At 42.5% G+C, this 25,911-nt stretch overlaps 1 protein-coding gene and 1 non-coding gene across 8 annotated transcripts in view; one reads left to right on the forward strand and one right to left on the reverse strand.

Annotated features, from left to right (window-relative positions):
- Positions 1-10,943: 10,943 nt before the first annotated feature.
- On the reverse strand, positions 10,944-11,054 carry LOC141420966 (U5 spliceosomal RNA). Its single transcript, XR_012445676.1, has one exon. It is a non-coding gene; the product is annotated as a U5 spliceosomal RNA (small nuclear RNA).
- Positions 11,055-15,791: 4,737 nt separating this feature from the next.
- Usp28 (ubiquitin specific peptidase 28) overlaps positions 15,792-25,911 on the forward strand; it is a 62,712-nt gene continuing 52,592 nt past the window's right edge. For 6 of the 7 annotated variants that reach the window (XM_020183740.2, XM_020183743.2, XM_020183745.2 and 3 more), the window contains exon 1: positions 15,792-15,929. In XM_020183740.2, the coding sequence (XP_020039329.1) occupies positions 15,873-15,929 (57 nt within the window). In that variant the 5' untranslated portion in view covers positions 15,792-15,872. The remainder of the gene's footprint in view (positions 15,930-25,911) is intronic. The other variant, XM_074066696.1, reaches the window with a different exon arrangement.

Consider the following 25,911-nt stretch of genomic DNA (forward strand, 5'->3'; position numbering starts at 1 on the left):
GAAACAGGCTTAGTATAATACCCCAAAATAAAGACTCTTGGATACTCCATCATTGCTCAATGTATCAACACCTTCACTTTCCTAGGTGAAAATTCTGAGAGTCGTAGAGATAGAATTAACTCCAAATTTATCTAATTAGCTATTGGAGGAAATTTGAGGCTACACACTTCAGAAAACTTGGTCAGTTTCCACCATCTAGTCACATAGTAAAGCGAGTATGCGTATGAATTTTTGTTGCCTGGGGAGTGGTGGGTTATTTTGCTGCTGGGGAATGAATCCGGGGCCTGGCGCATACTAAACATGCAGTCTACCAGTGAGCTACATCTCCAGCCCTGGCTATAGTTGTTTTTCTTTTTCCTTTTCTTTTTTGCAGTACTGGGGCTTGAACTCAGGGCCTTCACCTGGAGCCACTCCACCAGGCCTTTTTTGTGAAGGGTTTTTTGAGACAGGGTTTCACAAACTGTTTGCCCAGGCTGGCTTCAATCCTCCTGATCTCTGCCTCCTGAGTAGCTAGGATTACAGGCCTGAGCCACTGGCGCTCAGTTTTTAAAAGGCTTTTATTCCAGCTTTCACTCTTAGTTTGGTTAGCTCATCTATTCATTATTATGCTTTTTAAAATATTTTCCTTCGTTTTTATGCTTTGTTATTGTTACTTCAATGGAAATAATTAGCATAAAGTAAAATGCACAGATATGAACATTCATATAACCAACACTCTGATAAAGATGTATGATAGCTCCTTCACTGGACATGGTGGCAAATACTTGTAATCCCAGCACTTGGGAAGCTGAGGCAGGATAATTGTGAGTTCAAGGCCAGCCTGTTCTACATATGAGACCCTGTCTTAAAAAAGCAAACAAAGCCACTGGTGGCTCACGCCTGTAATCCTAGCTACTCAGGAGGCAGAGATCAGGAGAATCAAGGTTTGAAGCCAGCCTGGGCAAATAGTTTGAAAGACCCTATCTTGAAAAAACCCATCACAGAAACAGGCCAGTGGAGTGGCTCAAGGTGTAGGCCCTGAGTTCAAATCCTATAACGCCAAGTAAAAAAGTTAGAAGCTGAGCATGGTGGTGTATGCCTGTAGTCACAGCTGAAGCAAGAAGATTAAGATTATGAGTTGGATCTCTCTTCAACAAAATTAGAGATAAGGGCAAAATAGTTTCTGCCGGGTATTGAGGGGATGGGGGGGAGAGGGAGGGGGTGGAGTGGGTGGTAAGGGAGGGGGTGGGAGCAGGGGGGCGAAATGACCCAAGCATTGTATGCACATATGAATAATAAAACAATAAAAAAAAAAAGATTATGAGTTGGAGGTCAGCCTAGTCTACATACTGAGTTCCAGTTTGGCTTGAGCTAATCATGAGATCTTGTCTCAAAATAAATAAATAACAATGAGTTTATTCAGGGTTATGAAAACAATGAGTTTATTCAGTGTTTTGAAGTGGTTGTACCATTTTCTACTCCCACCAATACCACATGAACGTTTGGGTTCCCCTATATTCTCTCCATGACAAAATATTGAAGTCAAGATTCTCCCTTTTTTTGTCGGTCACTGGTGGCTCACATCCGTAATCCTAGCTGCTTGTAAGACTGATATTGGAAGGATTTTGGTTTGAGGCCAGCCTGGGCAAATAGTTTGCAAGACCCCATCTCCAAAATAACCAGAGAAATATGGACTAGAGGTGTGGCTCAAGTGGTAGAAGCTCCTGCTGTGCAATGTAAGTCCTGAGTTTAAACCTCAGTCCCACAAAAAAAAAAATGAGATTCTCTCTTTTTTTCTTCATTTACATATGCAGTTATTTATCACCATATATTGAAAAGACTTCTTTCCTTATTAAACGAATTGCCACCTTTTCTGAAAGTTGACTTCAGTTAACTGTGTGAATTTATTTCCAGACCGTTCTACTGCTTGGATACATTTGCCTGTCATAAGATTTGTCAGTTTCAGCACATTAACACTCTGTGACAGTTTAATTCTTTGTTGGGAGAGGGCTTTCCTGTGCGTTGTTACCTTGGGCAGCGGAGGTGCGCGGTTACCTCTGTTCACCAGATGCCAATAGTACCCACCCTTCTCCACTGTTATGACAAAAAATGTCTCCACGTGTTGCCAAACGGCTCCGGAGGACGCCACTGGACTAGTTCTTTGCCAACACAGTAAGCCTGCCTTGTTCCCAGATTTGTTAGTTTTAACTAAGCATGGCCAACAAAAAGTAGAAAATTTTCTAAAATCAAAGGAAATTTCAAAACAAAAACTTTAAATTCCCACATGCATGTTGCAGTTCAATTGACATGGAGAAGCTCTCAGTCTGTCCCGTGTTCAAGGCATTGTGTTGAAATCTGCTAAGGTGAACAGAAGGGAAGCCATATTGGGATTGGACTCCCCGCCTTTGCAGGCAGCTTACTGGAAACACTCCATCACTTACTGGAAGGATCACACACTAGCCTCAAGGGAATGAAAAACTCTCACCTTGTCCAGGGCTCTGCTTTACCTTCCCTTAGCAATCATTAATCACAGAAAAATTTCCCCACCCAGCTAAACTGTCCCTCCAGACCTGTCCCCTATATCTACGCAGTGGAGTTCTGGTTTTTGGCTGGAAACTCCCCTCCAAGGGCTTCTTTCCGAATAAACCCTGTGCTGGTGTCTCAGTGGCCTCCCGCCTATCAATTCTGAGCCTCTTTCACTCTAACAGAAGAATCATTGTGTGATCTGCTGAGTGTTTTACTGCCCTTGGTTTTGTGAAAATACAGTATGCCTCCCCAAAAGCAAATGGTGCCCCAAAAGTAAGGTAAAAGTGAATGTGCTTAATTTAAGTGATAAAGTAGAAATTTTACATTTGATAAAGGTGGCATGCCTTAGCAGAAGTTGGGTGGCATTGTGGGAAAAATAAATCAAGCATCCACAGTACAGTGCTGAACGCTAATGCAGCCTGATCACTCGCAGTTCGTCCTCAGCGGTAGTCTCCTTGGAAACACATACCTGCGGACACCAACTGTCTACTGCACCACCTTACTTGAGATCTTATAGATAGATCTTATAGATTAAAGGACTCTAATTTGTTCTTTACTAGCTCTTCTAGCCCCTCCAATGTATACTTGCATATACATTTTAGGATCAGTTTATGGATCTCTACAAAAAAGTTTATGAGGGTTCTGGGATCACCTGTAATCCCAGAACTTGGAAAGTAAAGGCAGGAAGATGGCCAGTTTGAGACCAGCCTGGGCTACAGTTCGAGACTGTCTCAAAAACAAACAAAACAACAACAACAACAACAAAAAGCCTGCTGGGATCTTGTTGGAAGTATGTTGAATCTGTAGATCAATTTGGGTAGATTATCAACACAGAAATTATTGAATCTTCCCATCTGTGAACATGGTGTATCTCTCTCCTTTTTTAAAAGCTCTCTTTTAATTTCTTTGAGCAGTTTTGTAATTTTCTGTAAAGAGGTCATACACATTTTTCTGAATAGTTTGGGTTTTGATGTTATTAGAAAGGATAACTATTTTATCTTCAAAGTAGTTTATAGAAAGGAAATTAATTTTTATATATCAACTTTATAGATCTATACCTCTGCTAAATTCACTTATTGGTTTCAATAGTTATTTTATAGATTTCTGAGGATTTTCTGCATACACAGTCAAGTCATCTGCAAATAGAACAAATTTACTGTTTTTCTTTCTATATGTGTATTAAAAGTAGTGAGAGGCCAGGTGCATGTCTGTCATCCCAGCTACACAAAAGGCAGAGATGGAAAGATTGTGATTCTAGATCAGCCCAGGTAAAAAAAAGTTATTGAGCCCCTATCTCAAAAAAAAAAAAGAAAAGAAAGCTAGACATAGTGATTCCTGGCTATAATCCCATATATGCAAGAGGTGGAGGTAGGAGGATTGTGGTCCAAGGCAGACCCAGGCAAAAACACGTCTGAGCGTTGGGAGGCACTGCTCAAGGGGTACCGTGCTTGCCTTGAGGCCCTGAGTTCAATCCCCAACCACAAAAAAAAAAGGACTGGGGGCATGGCTCCAGTGGTAGAGTGCCTGCTTAGCTCTGAGTTCAAACTCCAGTATTGCCCCCTCCTCAAAAAAACAGAAAAAAGGAGCCAGGCACCTGTGGTTCACGCCTGTAATCCTAGCTACATAGGAGGCAGAGATCAGGAGGATCTTGGTTGGAAGCCAGCCCGGCGAATAGTTCTCAAGACCCTATCTCAGAAAAAAAAAGTAGTGAGAGCAAATGCCCTTGTCTTATTCCCAGTCTTTAAGGGAAAACATTTCAACATTTCATAAACTGGATGTTATTGATCAGTTTTTCATAGATGCTCTTCATTGGGTTATAGAAAATCTCTTCTGCTCCTGGCTTGCTGTGAGTTTTATAATAATGGAAGTTTGTCAGTGCTTTTTTTTTTTTTTTTGCATCCATGAAAATGTTCATATGGTTTTTCTTCTTTATTTGACTAACATGGTTGTGCAGGGAAGATTTTAATCTTGCCCAAAAGAGGTCTGGCCTTTGCCCTTGGCTTCTGGGAGGTAATCTGTAAGGTTTTGGAATGTCATGCCTGGTTGGGCCACCTTTGTTCACCAGGGAACTGCCAGTACCAGATAGCATAGGGTGGCGGAGGCTTCTATACCAGAGCTTTTAGGGTAGGCGCTTTGTTTTTTACTTCTGTATGTATGGTACTGGGGTTTGAACTCAGGGCCACATGGTATTAGACTTTACCACTTGAGCCATTTTACCAGTCCCAGGTTAGCACTTTGGGTCACACGGTATCAGCTGAAGGACTGGAAACAGACTAGACATGCGGGCAGTTAATCACAACTACACAATGGAACCTCAATGAAAACTCGGGACCCCAAGGCTCAGCTCAAGTAAGCTTCCTTGGTTGGTTACAGCACATGTACTTTACCACATTTTGATGTCAGAAAAGTAGCACTGTCCTGAATCCACAAGGAGATGACAATGGACAATGGATACATCTCTCTCTCTCTCTCTCCCACCCTCTGTCTCTTTTTCTCTCTGAGACAGAGTCTCACTTTTCAGCCCAGGCTGGCCTCAAGCTCTTTGCTCCTCCTGACTCAGTCTTCCTAGAGCTGGGATTACAGGTGTGCTCCATCACACTCAGCTGCATTTGATACTTTCCCTCAACACTGCTCTGTGCACATCTTCCTTTAGTTGATTTGAATCTATGTCTTATAGCTATTTAAAAAAAAGTCTAATCATGAGTGTAACAGCTGTCAGTACGTCTTATGGATCCTTCTAGTTAATTATAGAAACTGAGGGTGATTTTGGAGATCCTGAAACTTGCAAGGAAGTGAGAGTAGTCTTGTTTGGGCACAATTATCTCTCTAAATTTGTAGTTGGCTAAATGCTCACAGTGAATTTTTTCATCCTTGGGGGTAATGGATGCTAAATGTGCCACCATGATTGTCATTCAGGAATAAGAGACTCATTCCTCTAGCTTCTGGGAGTGTGGCAAATAGAAAACTCAAGTGTCAGCTACTTTGAGAAGTGTCTCAGCTGAACACAGATACTTTGCCCAAGGTCATATCCCATTTCTGGGGTGGATCACAACCAACAGTTGATTAACATGGTGGTATAAAAGTTGACCCTATCCCTACCCCCACTAAGACTCTGAAGGGCTGTTCTAACTCCACACTGCCTGCAGAATCAGTTGAGGTCTTCCTTGTGACTATGACACAATTCAACGTTTCCTGGGCCAATCTTGCTTCTTTTCCCTACACACTAGAGTCTTTTTTTTTTTGCAGTACTGGGGCTTGAACTCAGAGCCTACACCTTGAACCACTCCACCAGCCCTTTTATGGGATGGGTTTTTTCAAGATAGGGTCTCACGTACTATTTGCCTGGGCTGGCTTCTAACTGTGATCCTCCTGATCTCTGCCTCCTGAGTAGCTAGGATTATGGGCGTGAGCCCCTGCCACCCAGCTTTACAGTTTTCTTGGAGTTTGCTTTCTGAGGATCTCAATGTGTGACATTTGGTGCCAAGAGTGGTCCCAGACCAGGCACTGGTGTCTCACGCCTGTAATCCTAGCTACTTGGGAGGTAGAGATCAGGACGGTCATGATTTGAAGCCAGCCCAGGCAAAGTGTCCATGAGACCCTATCTCGAAAATATCCCAACACAAAAAAAGGACTGAAGAAGGGACTCAAGTGGTAGAGTGTCTGCCTAGCAAATGTGAGGCCTTGAGTTCGAACCCCCGTACCACTAAAAAACAAAAAGAAAAAAACTTTCATTGGTGATGCATTAGAATGGTATGCCAGCAGAAAGAAATGGATTAGGGAATGCAGTATATAAGGTATGTGAGATTTGTGGGAGTAAGAGTAACTAGAGACAGTGGCATTAAGTGACCATTACTAAACTTGTGTAAAACTCTGGGAAAAGATAAGAGAAAGCAGAGAATAAATAACCAGCAATTAAAAGCTAAGTATAACAAGGCAGAAAGCCTCCATGGTGGCATGCTAAAAGGATATTATCTCCTGTAGCAGAAGAGCAGATAAAGCTGAGAACCACACTCAGGACTTCATTTACAAAGTAGCTGAGCTCTAAAAAAACATTTAAAGTTAGTTCCAGAAGAACAAATCTTCTATGCCAAATTTTTGCTTTTAAATTCCATTTTGCTCATTTCTGCCTTTTAATTGGAATGTTTGCTCCATTAATATTTAAAGTAACTATTGACAGGATTGGGTTTAGAACCTCTCATATTATTATTTGTTTTCTGATTGTTTTTATTCCCTTGTTCCTCCTTTTCTGCCTTTTTCTTTTTTCCATACTGGGATTTGAACTCAGGGTTCGATACTTGCTAGACAGGTGCTCTACCACTTGAGCCAAGCTCCCAGCCCTTTTTGCTTTAGTTATTTTCCCAAATAGGGTCCCACATTTATGCCCAAGCCAGCCCAGATTGCTATCTTCCTATTTGTGTTTCCCATGTAGTTCGGATGACAGGTGCATGTCACCACACCTGGATTTTGTTGGTTGAGATGGGGTCTCATGAACTTTTTGTCCAGGCTAACCTTGAACCACAATCCTTCTAATCTAGGATTCAAGTGTGAGCCACTGTGCCTAGCCACCTTCGATTTTTTTTTTTTTTTTTTCTTTTTGCAGTACTCAAGGCCTTCACCTTGAGCCACTCTACCAGACCTTTTTTGTGAAGGTTTTTTTTTGAGATAGGGTCTCACAGAACTATTTGCCATGGCTGGCTTCGAACCACAATCCTCCTGATCTCTGCCTCCTGAGTAGGTAGGATTACAGGCATGAGCCACGGGTGCCCGGCCTCAGCCACGGGTGCCCGGCCTCCACCTTCTATTATTTAAAATTTTATTTTAATTACTTGTAAGATTTTTATTTATAAAAATGTTTTTAGTGGTTGCTTTTGGAATTCAAATATACATTCTTAACTTGTCACAGTCTGACTAAGTTAGATCTATTTATAGTAAGTCTGCACCTTCCCATAATGTATATTAATTTTGCAATCTTTTCTTCCTTCCTTCCTTCCTTCCTCCCTCCCTTTCTTTTCTTCCTTCCTTTCATCTCTTTCTTTTGCTCTCTCTCCCTCCCTCTTTCTCTTTCTCTCTCCCTCCCCTGTCCCTCTTCCCTCTGTCCCTCCCTCTCTCCTTGCTTCCTAGAAGGTGTGCCACCATTTCCAGCTCTCCTGATTCATTACAAATCAAGTAATTTTGGACTGTATCCTGGATTTTCTGAGTGTTGTTATGAATGTTATTTTGTGGAGTCTCAAGATTCTGTTATATCTAAACAATGGGAGTGGAGTGTCTGTGTAAAATATTCCTCCAGTGAATATGGTTGATTTTGGTTTTGCAGTGAATTAATTTTGTTACTCAAATTGAAACTATCCCTCTGTGATGCACAACAGCTCAGCATGATTCTTTTGTCCTGTACTGAGGTGTTTTGTATCTGTGGTAGATGGGTTAGGCAGAGATTTCCCCTGACCCACAACTGGCTTTGAACTGTGACCCTATCTCCCATCTCCACCTCCCACATCTAGCAAGACAAAAGTTTCTTTCTTTTTTTTTTTTTTTACTTCTTTTCTTTTCGTTCTTTATTTGCAGTACTGGAATTTGAACTCATTGGTCTTGAGCTTAATAGACAGGTATTCTACCACTTGAGCCACACCACCACCTGTTTTTGCTTTAGTTATTCAAATAGGGTCTTGCTTTTATGCCCAGACTGGCCTGAACAGCAATCCTTCTATTTAAACTTCCAGAGTAGCTCCATGACCAGCTTTTGATTAGTTGAGATGGGGTCTCAACAACTCTGCCTGCGCTGGTGTCTGAGACCAGATTAGAGCATAAACCATTGAGCCTGGCAAGACAAAACTATTTTAACCTGTTATTTGTAAAAGGGGAAATTAGTTTTATGTAGCTTAATTTAAGAGGAAGATGAGGTCATACATCAACTGGATCACTGCTAATCTTTTTCTTTTTTTTTCTTCAGTGCTGGGGATTGAACATACTAGGCAAGTGCTCTACCACTGAGCTACAGCCCCACCCCTGTTCATCTTTTTTATAAGGAACAAAAGTTGACAAGCCTCTACTTCAGGTACCCTAACAATTTTAAGCTGAAATACTTACTTTCCCAAACTTTCTATTTCTTGGTACCAGAGCTCTTTCTTTTGCACAGATCAACTCTCCATCTCCTGGCTCCAGAGCCCAACACCCAAGGATCCTAAGGCTACTGATACCGAGTCTATAGGGCTGTAGCTTCTCACAGGATCAGTGCCCCATTCATTTGCTAAGTTTCTTGCTATGGAATATTCTGGAACAAAAGGCCAGTCAAGTTCAGTCCTCGGCTTTTACCTCTGCCAGGGACCATCAAATACTTTCCCTTCTTCCAACTCCATATTGTTCCCATCCCTTCAAGGATGGCGCCCCAGCATGGCACCTGGAATTTGAATGACAATAGGAGTTGGCTTATCTTCATTCACAAAAGTGAAAAGCCTGCAGCTGCTTAAGGAAAAGGGGCCCCAGGCACCTCTGCTGGTGTGCTTTAGAAACTGAATAACCAGTGCTGTTGACAAGGTAGGGTAACAGAAGTCACAGGGGATTTGCATTTTAGCCACATTTGTAAGACCGGGAAATGCAAGAGTAAGAATCTTTAGGGGCATTGCTCACATTTAAGATGGGGCTGGATGTGTGTGGCTCAAGTGGTAGAGCACCTGCCTAGCAAGTGGGGCCAGTATCGCCAAAAAAAGGAAGGAAGGAAGGAAGTGAGGGAGGAAGGGAGGGAGGGAGGGATGGAAGAAAAGAAAGAAAAAAGGTTAAGATGAAACTGCTCTACTATGAAAATCTGGAAGTTTGAGGAATTACTGACAATCATTCTGGAAAAAACAGGGATATAGCCAGATGCTGTTGGCTCACACCTGTAATCCTAGCTACAGGAGGCTGAGATTGGAAGGGTTGCAGTTCTAGGACAGCCCAGGCAAATAGCTCGAGAGACCCTATCTCCAAAATAACCAGAGCAAAATGGACTGGAGGTGTGGCTCAAGTAGAAAACATCTGCTTTGCAAGCATGAAGCCATGAGTTCAAACTCCACTCCTACCAACCAACCAACCCACCAAAAAACAAACAAACACCCAGGCAAACTGGATTTGTGATTACCCTAACTATAACTAGCCTTCTGACTGAATGTTAAGATTTACTGTCTAGCTGGGCGTAGGGGTGCGTGCCTGTGATCTCAGCCCTCAGTAGGCTGAGGCAGAAGCAACAGGAGTTCGAGACCAGCATGAGATATATAGTCTCAAGGGGAAAAGAAGAAAATAAATGAATGCATAAAAAAGACTTCTATTGTCTTCCTCTGAACTTTTGACCTTTCCTATCTTTTTGAACTCAGTTCAAGTGGCCCTTTGTTGGAGGAAGTCTTCCAACAAAGATTTCCCTAAAGCAGAATCTTCTTGTCTTTGACCCCAGGCTGGAGTTAGAATGATAGAATACTGGCTCTTGTATTAGAAAGACCTTAATCTTTTTATGGTGGTTTCTTCATTTGTAAAACAGCTATTAATAACTCTTTCTTCGTAGGATATTTTGTGGGTAAAATGAGCTCGAACATGCAAAGAATTCAAACCTCAGTAATGTGAGCGCTTACTTCCTCTAAAAAACAATATCTTTCCTTCCAGAGTCAAGTATAGGTCAGTTAAAAAATGCATTTCTTTTTTTAAATTTTACTTTATTTTTGAATTAGCATATGTTAATACAAAGGGATTTCATTGTGATAATTCCATACATGCATACTGTGTACTTAGAACAAGTTCATCCCCCCCATTTTATTTCCATTCCATTCTCCCTTCCCTCCTTCCCTTTTTGTGCTTTTTTTTTTCCTCCTCCCCTTTTACAGTGTTTGGTAGGTTTCACTATGCTGTCTTCATATGTGATCTTTTTCACCCCTCAGTATACTTTCCTTTCCTTTTCCCCCCTCCCCCTCATCCCCCCTAAACAGTCCCTCATTTACATTCATAGCCCCTTATCATCATCATATCAGTTTAAAAATTGCATTTCTAAGATGGGTGCTGATGACTCATTTCTGTAATCCCAGCTACTCAAGAGGCAGAAATCAGGAGGATCTCGGTTTGAAGCAGCCCCGGCAAATAGTTTGTGAGATCCAATTTCAAAAAAAACACATCACAAAAAAGAGCTGGTGGAGTGGCTCAAAGTGTAGGCCCTGAGTACAAGCCCCAGAACTGAAAATAAAAAAGTTTTGTTTTGCATCAGGATCTTGCTGTGATGTCCCAGGTTGGCCTGCGACTGGATACGTAACCCAGCTGTCCTCAACTTGAGGTCTTCCTGCCTTAGCCTCCAGAATGCTGGGATTACAAGTGTGCCCCACCACGCCCAGCCTGAAACGTTTTAAACTTTTACATTTAAGTATGCAATCACCTAAGATTGTTTTGTGTTCATGGTGTATAAAGTATGAATCCAAATTTTTTTTTTAATTTTAGAGAAATTCACAAGGCCTCAAAAATTGGATTAGAATTGTTCCTCCTCAGGGAAATCTTTAGTAAAAGGCAAAAAAATTATAGAATCTGAAGAGAAGCCAGGGTATCACATCTGATGCTCAGGCTGGTCCCTGTCTTGTTACCCTCCTGCTTCCAACTCTCCAAGGAATTACAAGTGTGTACCATCATGCCTGGCCATAAAAATATGTTGAGTTGAGGCATGGTCCCACTTGTAGCCCAGGCTAGCCTCAAACTTGCAATCCTCCTGCCTTAGCTTTCTGAGTGCTGAGATTAGAGGCATGTATCACTACCTCTAGCAAAACTAATTTTTATAGGAAGAGCTGTCTAAGCATTGCTTACTAAAAGTCCACCTTATCCCTATTGGTCTTCAGTTCTGATCTGTCAAAAATCAAGTTTGCAGAGAGCTGGGAATAGGTCAGTGGTAGACCACTTGCATAGCATGTGCAAGCCCTGGTTTTGGTCCTCAGCACTACAAGAAAACAAATGGACAAAAAATAAACCTTGCAGAAATTTATGGGCTTAATTCTAGTTATTATTTACGTAGAGGTTATATTTTTTGCCATGCTATAAAAGGAAATTTGGGTCCCAAGACTTGAAGACGTTCATGAATTCTTCATAATTCATGACGTAAGAGATCTTAGTGTTTCTCTACATTTGCCAGAGAAATAAAAAGAAGGGACATCAGGTTGTTATTTTGAATATGAAAGCCAAATATTTCTCAGATGCACTCAATTTTACTGAAAGTTCTTTCCTTGTTCCACAAGCTGCACTACTGTGATGGCTAGTGTCAACTCAGTATGTCAACTTGGACTGAGAGACACGTAGAGTTTAGAGAAGCATTGTCACGTGAGACCACAGTGTGTGGGGCAGCTCTACCCTGAACGTGGCTGGCACTGTGCAAGCTCAATTTTTCTTGAAATGTTGACTTTTTTTTTTTTTTTTTTTTTTTCCCTGTACCAGGTACCAGAGTTTAAACTCAGGGCCTTCACCTTGAGCCATTCTACCAGCCCTTTTTGTGATGGGTATTTTTGATATAAGGTCTCAAGACTATTTGCCTGGGCTGGCCTCAAACTGCCATCCTCCTGATCTCTGCCTCCTGAGTAGTTAGGATTACAGGCATGAGCCACCGGTGCCCAGCAAGATGTTGTCTTTTGCCATTGCCATTACCCAGGGACTTCAGACTTCAGCTTCTTCAGCCTTTCAAGATGGACTTACACCAGCAACTGTTCGGGGAGCTCCGGGTCTTCAGCCCTCAAACTGGGGCTGCATCATTTGTCCTTTTGTGTTCTGAGGCATTTCCCTTCCTTTTCCTCCCCTCCCTTCTTTTTTTTCCCCCCGTGGTGCTGTAGGTCCCAGCCAGGGCCTTGTGCATGCTAGCTAGGCAAGCACTCTATCTATACCCACAGGCTTGCAGCTTCTTGTACTGAGCAGCTATGGTTTCTTTGGCTCTCCAACATGCAAATAGTCATTTTTTTTATTTGAGACAGGGTCTCACTATGTTGCTCAGACTGGCCTCTGATCATGTAAGCCAATCGAAAAAAGTTCCTTTTATAATTAAATACATATTCTTTTGGTTCTGTTCCTCTAGAGAGCTCTAATACAATTGGCTACATCACACATCTCAGGAAGATGGGAAATCTTTTTTTTTTTAACCAATAAAAGTCTTTTCTGACACATTTTCTTAATGCTTATAACTTAACCTTATACATTCTCTAATTCTTTATTCTAAGGATTATAAGGGCATTATCCATTGTAAAAAAGGCTATTTTCCTAGTTCCTGAAAAGATGGCCCTTAAAACATTTCTGACTAGATCATTCCTGAGAAAGAGTAAATAGCTCAAAAACTAGTCATTCCTCTCAGTTCAGCTGGAGTCTTTTTTTTTCATTTTTTTGCCCTACTGGGGCCTATACCTTGAGCCATTCCACCGGCCCTTTTTTGTATGTGTGTTAGGTATTTCCAAGATAGGGTCTTGAGAACTTATTTGCCTGGGCTGGCTTCAAACTGTGATCCTCCTGATCTCTGCCTCCTGAGTAGCTCGGAGGCACAGATGTGAGGCACTGGTGCCTGGCTAGCTGGAGTCTTTGGTTTTCAAATCTGGTTGCTCAGAAGCCTTTGGCATGGGAGGAGGGCGGATAAAGGAGAATGATAGAGGGGGTGAATTCAACTATGATATAATGTAAGAATTTTTGTAAATGTCACAAGGTATTCCCAGCACAACAACAACAAAAGCCACTGACAAAATCCTTTTACAGAGTGAAGCAGAGAACAGGTAAAAGTACATGTTTCTTTCTCCCTTTCTCTATCCTTTTCCTAACACTTCCCCTTCATTCTTACCCTTTCATACAAGCATTCAGTAACATTTAAACTGGGATCATTTTATTAGAGTACTACATTTTGAATTTGAGGTAAATTTGTAGGAGAAAGAGAAATTCAGTGATTCAGAAAACAACTTATCATTGGGATAAAAAAAATTTCCAAGGCAAGGAAAAATTCAATTTCTTCTCTAGGAAATACTCTGGAAGTGATTCCCTTTTTAATGTGTCAATTACTTGATATTGCTCCTTATTAATAGAATTGCATTTTCCCTTAAATCTTCTTGATTGTTGACTAACACTGCAATTATTCTGAAATCTTCAGGGATGGGCACTTACCAAGATGAGATGTTTTTTCCTGCGGTGACAGCAGGTGTTCTATGACATCCAGTTTTTGAGTGTGTGTTGTACATGTGCTGGATGAACCTAGGGCCTTGCTCGTGCTGAGTAGATATCCATTTTGCTATCTGATCACTGTGGGGCTTGCCAACTGATGGCTAAGCATTATGTAGATGTGTCCATTACACATGACGGCTGGACAGGGTGGCTGGCTGATCACCATGACCAGCACCGTGTGGAAGCTAGAGAGGAAGCTGAGAGGACTTATCAGAGCTACAGCCCAGAGGGTGATTAAATTCTAGATAAAATTCACCAGATATGGAGTCCAGTTTAGAACCATGCAGTGTGGAAAGAGGTTTAATCAAAGTCAGGAATGTGGGCTGGGGGTATGAGTCTAGTGGTAGAGCACCTACCTAGCAAGTGTGCAAGGCTCTGTGTTCAAACCCCAGTACTGCCAAGACAAAATTCAGAGCCTCTATTTACCAAATACCAATACCTTGGACATACCTATTTCCGAAATATCATTATAGGAGGCCTCGGATGGTCTTTTAAGGTAATTTTCATGAGTGTTACAGGTTTTGAAACCACTTACCCACATCAGATAAGTAGTACTAAAATGAATGTGCAAAGATAAATTGGGATTGTTCCAGAGATAATAAAATACGTAGAGATAAGAGTCTTCCAGCAGTGTAGAAGTAAAGATGCAAATAAAGTGTACTCAGAAATTTGCTAGGCCTGTAATCTCAGCACTCAAAGGGCTAAGGCAGGTTGATGGAGAGAGTTCCAGGCCAGCCTGGGCTATATAGAGAAAACCTGTCTAAAAATAAACTAACTGGATTCAAAAATCAACTTGTGATACTTAGGTTGAAGTCAAGAACACAGGTTTTGATTACTCACTTTAAAAACAAAAAAAGGCAGAAGTAAAAAGTCCTTCAACCATTACCCATGACCACAGTCAGCTGGCCAAAGGGAAGATTCTGGGGCAGTATCACTGCAATCAGTGGTAACCTGCCCAGGGTAGTGGAGCCCTGCATTTCTAGGTGATGGAAATAGCAGCTTTCCTAGCCTGGGCCCCTGAGCGTAATCAGACCTCCCTGGGAGCTGCACCTGCCCTTCACTGTTTCCTCATGTGCTCATCTTGCAGACGACAGCTCTGCAGGTGAAACATCACAGGCACAGCGATGCCAGGAGCATTGTTTCAGGTGCCAACTGGCAGCCAGATCAGAGCAATGGTATAAGCAATACTCTTAAGAGGTCCTTCCAGGGGCTGGGGATGTGCCTCAAGTGGTGGAGCATTTTCCTAGCAAACGCAAAACCCTGGGTTCAAAACCCAGTATTGAAAAAGAAACAAAACCAAAAACCAACCAAAAATGATCCTTTCATACTTCACCTGCACAGAGTTAGGACAGTCAATAAGTGTGCAAAGTGGATCTTCGTGAAGTGTGAAATCTCAAGTGTGAAATATGGTTTGTGGTTGCAATTTCCGCTAAGTTGTTGAAAATACAATTAGGGCACCGAGTTTTTGACCTGACATCCTAACTATCTGGCTCAAATTTAACAAGTTACGACAACATTTTAGTCTACATGCCTGAAAAAAAAAATCTGAAATGGGAACTTGGTAATTCTTGCTTGCCATGCCCAGATCAGGGTCCAGGGCCCCATGCTGGTCGGTTCAGGGAGCTTTAGAGAACCCACAGCAACCAGCCCTGCTTTCTTAAAGACAGTGAGCAACTTCTGTCCCTGGACTAGGACATGGCGACGAGGACGGGTGGAAAAGCCTTCTATGCATTTGTAGGCAGTGGTCCACAGGGCGGAGCAGCTTCAACTCGTCCAAGGGGAGGCTGGAGCCGGGTTTTGCCGGCGGAGGACGCAGAGAGGTCTGGAGGACGCTGCTCACTTCCTGGGCACCAAATGCGCGAACCACAAGCGCCGGGCAGGCGACGCTGACCGTTAGCCAGGGGCGGGGCCTCGGTCGCGTGACCGCCTCCCGGCCAGAGCCCGGCGTAGGCGGGAACACACTGAGCGGCTGGACCGTCGGCCGCGCGCTTTGCGTGCGCGCGCGGGCCGGGGGCGTGGCCTACGGCGCACGCTGCGGGCGGGGGCGGGGATGGGGGCGGACCGGGGACCCGGCAGGCGGGGGCGGAGGCGCGGACGCGGGTGCGGGCGGGGCCTGGGCCTCCCCGGTGCTCCTGGGCTGGCGGTGGTGGAGGTGGCGGCGGGAGCCGGGTGACTCGCTGAGGGGTGCCTCGGCCATGACTGCGGAGCTGCAGCAGGACGACGTGACCGGGGCGGCCGATGGCCACGGCTCGGTGGGCCTGCGGCGGGAGGCGCTCGGGGTTGGGCTCCGGGGCCGAGAGGGGTGCGGTGGGCCGGGCAGGAGCGGCGCGGGCTGGCGGAGGCCCGGCGGGGCCTGCGGGGCGGTGGGCGGCCGCGGGGCGGCGGGCATGGGATGCGTCCGGCAGGGCGATGGTGGCTCTTTGGGAAGGCTGCAGTCCTCGCGAAGCCCGGGGCGCACACACTGGGGACTTTATCTTCGGATCTGTGGGCGAGGTGAAGTTGGAGTGGCCTTGGGTACTTCGAAAACCCAAATATAAAGGGCTGCACGTGAGGTTGTCTGCATCAGGGGTCACTGAGGACAGTGCTTCTGGGCTCCGACTAAAAGTGAGAAACTTCCGAAAAGGGCAGAGTGGGTTGTTTATGTTTTGAGTCAATTTTATGGCAGTGTTGTTTAAAGAGTCTTAAGCAGACGGGTTATCTCACTTAAAGCCGGGGTTTATCAACAAAGTGTGAAAAAGACCAGGGTCCCAGTTACCACCTTACCTTCACCTTCCCCTCCCCCCCGCCCTTCCCCCCCCCCGCCAGCCCCGCAAAGTACATTAAAAAAAAAAAGTTGAACAGATCAGATTCCCCAATTATTGCATTCATCACTCTAGATTTTGAAGGAGAGGGAGGAGCAGCGCGACGAAGAGCAGCTATACTGATTATGTTCAACTATTCTAATATCTAAGAATGTTGAAAATCAACACAAGGATTTCTGGGCTAAGATGGCGAGAGTAAAGAACACTGGTTTGGGAGGAAATCAAAAGGCTAATGTCTGTGTGAAGAAACTTGGGAAGTGGGCAATTGGAGAATGTCTTCTAATGTTACTTTGGAATGTTATAACTTAACACTGCCTCCTCACCCCTCAAGTACTGTGCTTTTAAAAGACAGAATGGGAAATTTGTGGCAAATATTCAAATAGGAGTTTGGAAGTGAGAAACTGCATAAAGTATTTATCATACAAAGCTGTCAGATACCGCCAAGTGGGATATCTTTTATAACTTTAAAAATTCCATGATTTTTGGGACTGGGAATGGAACCCAGGGCCTGGCACATGCTAGGCAAGTGCTCTAACTCTGAGCTACACCCCCAGTCCCTTTTTATTCTTCTGATGCTCTGGGAAGACCTAGCAGTTTCTAACATAGACGTGTTTTTTAAAAATTCGTAGAAAGAGATACCTCCAAGCCCTGGGCTCTAAAATGAAAGTATGTGCATGGTGTATCATGTGCAGATTTCTGAAGAAAATATTATTGTTAGATGTTCACTTGTGCCGTTTGGAGTTTGAGCCACCATTTTTCTGTTTGGTTTTAGAGATAAGTTCTTTGGCTTTAGAACAATGACTTAAAAAACAGGTGGGGCATTTTTAGTTTTGAGGCAGCCCTATTGATTTAGAGATGACTATTTTAAGGGAGAGGAAGTCATATTTAAATTTGTCTAGGTTCTGTCATTTAAGACCATGTGCCTGTTAATCAGTGGCGTCTTCATTTTCCTGTGCCACAGTTTGAGTAGTGACCCCTATTTTAGCGCTCCCTACTCGAGAGTTTGTATGTGAGGAGTTTGATGAGCATTTGTATGTAAGTCATAGCTATTTTGGGAAGACTTGGCACTCCAGTGACTGTGGCTGGCTGCAGTACCCTGATTCCAGGCGACCTGCAGAGTGGTGACATTTACTGTTCTTTCCAGTGATTTGCCCTGTACTGACAGGTGATAAGCTTGGAATGCATGATAACTTTTGCCCTTTTTGTTTCTGCTAATGTAAAATGTTTGAAGTTAGCAGATTAGGTTGAAGGAACTTAATACATGGGATGCATCTTTTACATCTTTGAAGATTTTAATAGCTTCCTCCTCTTGATAGTTTCATATTAGAATGGATTCTTTTAATTTTGAATTATCTTGAGGCATTCTACTTTTCCCTTAAAAGATGTTTAATTGTTCTAGTTGAGAAGAGCTGTTCTCTCCTAACACTCTGAAGCTGTTGAAAACCTACAATGCTTCCCCTCTTGGTCATCTGTACAAAGGACAGACAAAACCCTTTTTAGGCGCCCAAGAATTTTAGTAAGAGAAAAATGTAGTACTCTTAGTGTATACTGTAATCTAACAGTGGACACTTTGTGATACCACTAAGTCCCCAGACTGATTACTCCTAAAGATTACTTAATGACAGGTTCCTGTGTTTTCTTGGTTCTTGACTTAGATAAAAACCAGCAGGAAAGCTTACTGTTACTGTAGGATAAACAATTTGAACTCAGTTTGCTTCTTATAAACCTGTCATTCTTGGCAGCAGTAAGAACTAAGAGTTTACACCACACACCCACCTACCTATCCCTCTCTCCCTGCCTCCCCCAACCTCTCTCTCAGAGCTGAAGATGGAACCCAGAGCCTTGCATATGCTAGGCAAGTGCTCTTCTCTGACACTTCATCCCTGGCCATCGTACATTTTCTATGTTAGCTGAAGTCATACAAAATGCCATTGTCAGTGAAAATTTAGTGCCCCGATTTGTTCTTGAGTTATTGGCTTCATTTCCTTTTATTTTGCCTCATTAGTTGTGACTTTTAAAACATCAGTAAGTCAACAGTTGGTTGACTTTACATTTGTCCCTCAGGTACAGTTGCTATCTACACAGTGAGTACAGTATTTTAGAAGACACTGACAGATAACCTGGGTAAGTTCTATATGTTCCGCTGCATCAAAGAAACTTAAACCAATAGCAAAGTGAAATAAGCACTATCCAAGGAAAATAATGATGCCAATACTACTAATTGCTAACAGTAATTGAAGATGTATTGTATGCCAGACTCTTTGCCCAGAACTTAGCATATCTTATCTCAATACTATTGCAGCACTGTGAGGTGTCTGTGAGAAAAAAGGCTACTTTGTCCACAGCTACCCAGCTAGGAAATGGTACACCCACGATTGAACCCAAGCACTTCTGAGTCCCAAGAGCCCAAGACATCTCCAGTCCTATTTCTTTATGTTTGTCTTTCTGTCCCATTTCCTTGGTACTGAGGCTTAAACGCAGGGCTTCTCACTGGCTAGGCAAGTGCTCTACCACTTGAATCGTGTTCTCCTTTCTCTTTTTTTTTTTAGATGAGGTCTTGCTTATAGCTTAGGGTGGCCTTGAACTCATAATCCTGCCTCAAGCCAAAGTATAGCCCAGACTGATCTTGAACTCATGATCCTTCTGCCTTATCCTCTTCACCTTGTTGATTACTGGTGTGTGCCACTATGACCCACTCTTATACTCTTTTCTTTCTTTCTTTCTGTACTGGGGTTTGAACTCAGGGCCTCGTACTTCCTAGGCAAGTGCTCTACCACTTGGGCCATACTTCCAACTCTTTTTTGGTTTGTCTGTTTGTTTCTGAGACAGAGTCAAAGCCCAGACTGGCCTTGAACTCATGATCCCCTCTTCATCTAACATTCTATCTTTCCAGTGCTGGAATTACTTATAGTGACCTGTGTCACTATAGAGCTAGTTTGTACTTCTCTTCCAGCTGATAGGTGTGCATCTCTTCCCAGTTCTATGTTGATGACCTTGTGTTGATAGGGTGAAAGACCAGGGTGGGAGTATTGATACCAAGGAAGCAAGCACACACTGCACATCTACACCACTGCTTGGACTTCCCTTGCACCTGTCAAATCAGATTCTGCCTTTTGACAAGATCCCTGAGTGAATCCCTTGCACATTAAATTTTGAGAACCTTTTGGATAGCATTCCCATTCTGCAGTGTAGAGAGGGCCACAATCCTGAAACAAAATAACAACAAAGTTCTTTGTTACCTTGCCTGAATGTCCTGGTCCTTCTTTTTATCTTTGACACAGAGTTTCTGAATCTACCTGTTTCTTTAAAACATTTTCCCATTGAGAATATAATGCAAATTTAATGTAGAAAATTTGGAACAACCTGAGCAGGATTAATGTTAGCTACTAGAAGAGGCAGATTGGTTCCTAGATTGCAGCACAGAGATTGAGGTGGCAACAACACCTTCTGTTAAAGCCTGATTATGAGATGGCTGTGAGGACTTTGTGGGCTCCAGCAAGACAAGGGCTGAGTGGCCAGTGGCCGAGGCTAACCAAGCAGCAGCGTTTGGTTGCAGGGTGATGAGAATTGGTGGTTTTTTTTTTTTTTGGTGGTGGTACTGGGGTTTGAACTCAGGGCCTTGCACTTGCTTAGGCAGGTGTTCTGCCACCTGAGCCAAACCCCCAGCCCCAAGGTATGGTTTTTAATAACTTGCCAAAGTCTCATCACAGACAGAAGTACAATAGTAGACTTCCAGCTCACAATTGGCTACATCATTTCACAACTTTTGCTTGTTTAGTTTTGGTAGTACTGGGGTTTGAATTCAGGGCCTCACACTTGCTAGGCAGGCTATTTTTTAATTTTAACTTTTTTTTTTTTGGTAGAACTGGGGTTTAAACTTAGGGATTCATGCTTACAAAGTAGGCACCATGCCCGGGCTGCTTTTTTTTTTTTTTTTTTTTTTCGGCAGTACCAGGGCTTCAACTCACCTTAAGCCACTCCACCAGGCCTTTTTGAGATAGGATCTCTCCCCGGCTGGCTTTGAACTGCCATCCTCCTGATCTCTACATCCTGAGTAGCTAGGATTATAGGCATGAGCCACCAGTGTCCAGTTTACTTTTTTTTTTAAATGGTGTTACTGGGATTTGAACTTAAGACCTTGCACTTGCTGGGCAGATATGCTATACCACTTGAGCCACTGAACCTGCCCTTTTTTGTGTTGGTCATTTTTGTGATGGGGTCTCGTTTTGGTTGCCCAGACTGGCCTCAAACTGCTATCCTCCTGATCTTTGCCTTCTGAGTAGCTAGGATTACAGGCGTGAGCCACCAGTCCTGGCAACATTTCCCTTTTGCACTTAGTTATTTTAATAAGCTTTTAAACTGATATCTTTGCCTCTATACTGCAGATGAGAAATGTGACTTAGCCAAGATAAAATTGTCAATAGCAGAGCTGCAACTTTGACGCCTTCTGACTTGAAGCATGACTTTTCCCCACTGCAGTGTAAGCCTTTCTAAAACCAAACTTTTTTTTTTCCCCAGTGCTGGGGATCAAATCCAGGTTCTTGCGCATGCTAGGCCATCACCTTATCACTAAGCTTCATCCCCAGACCAAATAACACTTCTTGATTACTGCTTTATTATGAAACACTTGAACTTACATTGTCATTGAACCACTGGGGACTCTCTGAAGTAAAATTCCATATGACTTAAGAATTAGAATTTTCAAAGTGACACAGCTAATAAGTAGCAAAATCAAAACTGTAGTAACAGTATTTTTACAACAAACCATAGCTGAATTTTTCATTTTACCAGCAGTGGCTATGGGCAATATTCTGCTGGTGGAGTGGCTCAGGTGTAAGAGTGCCTGCCTAGCAAGTGTGAGGCCCTTAGTTCAAACACCAGTGCTGAAAAAAAAAAAAAAAGTCTGTGATACAGGCAATATTCTGTTTGGTAATCATGCTAGTAATGTCAAGGCTTCTGGTAGCCTTCATTTTCCAGGTGTGAAAACTGAATCTCAAGAAGGCTGAGATTTGCCAGGAGGCTAATGTGACCCAAAGCCTGGGCTCCATAGTGCTGTTGTCTCTGTCTTGCTTTCTTCATTAAAAGGAAGGTCAACATATCAGGTACACAGAGCCAAATTAAAGATTCACTTGAGCAGGTGCTAGCAGCCTGTTACGTAGTGGCTCGTAGTCAGTTTAAATTTATGGTGTGGAGTTGCATACCTGTGATCCCAGTACTAAGGAGCTGAGCCCGGAGGATCATGAGTTCTGGGCCAGCCTGTGCTACGTAGTAGTAAGACTCCCATCTCAAAAAAAGAGAAATGAAGAGATTATAAAGCAACATTTCCCTTTTCTTTTTGGTGGTCCTGGGGTTTGAACTCAGGACCTCATGCTTGCTAGGCAGGTGCTCTGCCACTTGAGCCACTCCAGCGGTCCTTTTCCATGCTGGGTATTTTAAAATAGGGTCTTGCAAACTATTTGCCTGGGCTGATCTCTGACTCCTGAGTAGCTAGGATTGTAGGCGTGATCCACTGGTACCCAGCAGCATTTCCCTTTTCTTTTTTTTTTTGATACTGGGGCTTGAATTCAGGGCCTATACCTTGAGCCGCTCCACAAGCCCTTTTTTGTGAAAGGTTTTCTCAAGATAGGGTCTCATAACCTATTTGCCCAGGATGGCTTCGAACTGCGATCCTCCTGATCTCTGCCTGTAGAGTAGCTAGGATTACAGGTGTGAGCCACTAGCGCCTGGCTAACATTTCCCTTTTCTTATCTTCCTGTTCAAGTTAGTACTTCATGTCCTTCTTTTAAAATTTTTTGTGGAGTGGGAAGTGTGTGCAATTCCCAACTGATTTTCTTAATTGAGACAAATTTTGTTTAACATAAAACTCGGTGTTTTAAAGTGTACAGATTCAGTAGTATTTAGTCTGTTCACAGTATTGTGTAGGCACCACCTCTGTCTTGTTCTAAAAGAAAACTCCATATTCATCAAGCAGTCACTCCCTGTTCCCCTCTGCCCGCAGCCCCTGGCAGCACCAATCTGCTCTCTGGTCTAGATTTATCTATTCTGGGTATTTCTGATATCTCATACCAGAAGAATCATATGACATTTTGTGTGACATCTTTGATTATGTGCAGTGCTTCTGAGGTTTCTCCAATTGTAGCACATGTCAGTACTTCATTTTAATGACTTATATTCTGCTGTATCTATGTACCGTCAGCCCTTTGTGTACACAGGCTTTGGATCCAAGGATTCAACCAAGCTTAGACTAAAAAAAAATCCACATATTTTAAAATTGCATCCATATTGAACATCTTGCTATTTTTCTTGTCATTATTTAAATTATATAGTGTAACAACCATTTAGATCTCATTTACATTCTGTTAGGAATAAGTAGTCTGATTTCATGTGTAAAGGAAGATATATGTAAGTTACATGCAAATGCCATATGATTTTACATAAGGGTTGAGCATCCTGGGTTTTGGTATTCATGGGTTTCTTGGGACCAGTCCCCTTTGGTGTGGAGGGGTGATTGTCCGATTTTATTTACTCGTTCTTCCATTGATGGACATTCGAGTCATTTCCTCCTTTCGGCTGAAGTGGAATTGCTGAGACATATGGTAATTCTATGTTTAACTTTCTGAGGACCTGCCAAGCTGTTTTCCATAGCAGCTGCACCATTTTGCATTCCCACCAGCAGTGCAGGGTTCTGGTTTTCTGCGTCCACACCAAACACTTACTCTTCTCTGTCTTTCTTTTTTCTTTTCCTTTCCCCTTTTCTTTCATAGTAGCTACTATCATGAGTGTGAAGTGGCATCTCATTGTGGGTTTTTTTGTTTGTTTGTAGTTTTAGTTTTTGGCAGTACGGGGTTTTAAACTCAGGGCTTGCAAGGCAAGTGTTCTACCACTTGAGCCATGTCCCTAGCTGTTTTTGCTTTTGTTATTTTTCAGGTAGGATCACACATTGTTTTTTTGCTCAGGCTGGTCTGGACCTCAGTCCTATTTATATTTCCCACTTAGCTGGGAAGGCAGAGTGTACCATCATGTCCATTCAGCTTTTTGTTGAGATGGAGTCTGGCCTTGAACTACAGCCTTTCATTTTTTTGCCCTGTGAATATCTGGGATTACAGGCATGAGCTACTACTCCTGGCTTGTTTTTATGTTTTGAGAACAGGTTCCCACTATGTAATCCAGGCTGGCCTTAAACTCTTTATTTTCTGCCTCAGCCTCCTCCCTGCTGGAATAACAGGTGTGTGGCACTATTCCTGGCTATCAGTATGGTTTTTATTTTTATTTCCCTCACGGCTAATGTTGTTAAGCACCTCTTCCTAAGTTTATTGACCATTGTATACCTTCTGTGGATCAATGACTATCCAAGATCTTGACCTGTTTTTTAAATGGTTTGATTGCCTTTGCTTGTTGAATTGTAAGAGTTCTTTGTTTAATTTAGATGCTAGACTCTTCTCAGATATATGCTTTGAAAATGCTTTTTTCCATCCTGTAGGTTGTCATTTCACTTTCTTAATAATGTGCTTTGTTGCGCCAAAGTGTTTAGTTATGATTAAGTCCAATTTTGTTTTTCTTTTTTGTGCTGGGGGAATCTAACCAAGGGCCTTGTGCATGCAAATACTCTATCTCAGAGCTGCAACCTGAGCCCACATTTAATATTCCTCGTTGTTGCTTGTGTATCAGGTGTGTGCCAGCTAGGTCAGGTTGCACATGCCCATAATCCCAGCACTTGGGAGGTTTAGGCAGGAAGGTCTTAAATTAGGGAGACCCTGTTTCAAAAAACAAAAACAAACACAAAGAATCCATTGTTAAATGTCAAATCAAAGATTTAGCTCTAATTTTCTTTGATGAGTTTTATAGTTTTAGCTGTTAACATTTAGGCCATTGATCCATTTTGAATTAATTTTTGTATATTATATGAGATAGGGCTTTGGTGTCATTCTTTTGCTCTTAGATATCTAGTTACCTCAGCGACATTTGTTTCAGAAATGATTTTTTTTTCCCGCATCAAGTGATGTTGGCTCCCTTGTCAAAAGTCAATTGACTATAGATAGCTGAGTTTATGAACTCTCACTTCCATTCTTTTGGTCAGTATATGTAGCCTTATGCCACACTTCAGTATTGTGATTGCTTTGTAGTACATTTTGGAAGTGGGAAGTGTGAGTCCTCTAACTTTTTCTTTTTAATATATTTTGGCTTTTTAGGATCCCTTGAAATTCTGTGTGAATTTGAAGATTAGCTTTTACATTTCTTCAGTAAAGGACATTGGGTTTTTAAAATTTTTGTTTTTTATTTTTTGGCAGCATAGGTTGTTTATTTGCAACAGGGTCTTACTATGTAGCCCAGACTGGGATCAATTTCAAGATCCTCCTGCCTCAGGGCCATTGAAATTTTGATAGCTTGCACTGAATTTGTTGATCACTTTAGTATTGCTGTCTTAATATTAGGTCTGTGATAGTTAATAATTATTTGTCAATTTAATCAGGCCTTGGGGTGCCCAGACATTTAGTGATCAGATACTGTTGTAGGTGTGTCTGTGAGAGTGTTTTTGGAGGAAGTTAACATTGACTCACTAGGCTGAGTAAAGCAGTTACAGCTTCAGCTGGGACTTTGGTCTTCAGCCCACAACCTCAGTTTTCCCTGATCTCAGAGCTTTACATTCAGACAACCTATATCTATTAGCTTTACTGGTCCTCAACCCTTTGGACTTGGACTGAAACTTACATCATCAATTATCGTTGGTTCACCTGCCTCAGACTTGGATGACACCACTGCTCTCCTGGGTCTCCAGTTTGCTAACTGCAGATCTTGAGCCTTCTCGGCTTCCATAGTTATGTGAGCCAGTTCCTTATTATGAATCTCTCCCTCGATAGGCATTTATCTCCTGTTGGTTCTCAGTCTTTCAGTCTCTGAACATGATGTCTTTCAGTTATTTATGTCCTCTGTAACTTCTTCCAGCCATTTTTGTAATTTTCATTGTACAAGTCTTTTACCTCTTGGTTAAATTTATTTCTAGGTATTTTATTCTTTTAGATGCTATTGTAAACAAAGTTGTTTTTGTAATTTCTTTTTGGGTTGTTCATTGCTGCTGCATGGAAGCACAGTTGACTTTTGTATGTTGATCTTACACTCTGCAGTATTGCTGAATTTTTGTAGTATCTTGGTGGATTCCTTGGGGTTCTATGTATAGGATCATGTCCTCGGTGAATGGAGATGGTTTTACTTTTCCCTTCCACTGTAGCTGCTTTTTCTCTCTACCTGTCATGTTAATTGAGTTAGCTAGAACTTCTGGTACGGTGTGGAATAGTAGGTGAAAGTGGGAATCTTTTTACCCTGATGTTAGGGGAAAGTTTTCTGTCTTTCACCATTGAATATGATGTTATCTGTGGGTTTTAGAGTTTATAAAATTTATTTGGTTTCTTTTTAAGGCCCTTTATCATGTTAGGAA

This window comes from Castor canadensis, chromosome 2 (assembly GCF_047511655.1).
Source record: "Castor canadensis chromosome 2, mCasCan1.hap1v2, whole genome shotgun sequence".
NCBI classification, from domain to species: domain Eukaryota; kingdom Metazoa; phylum Chordata; class Mammalia; order Rodentia; family Castoridae; genus Castor; species Castor canadensis.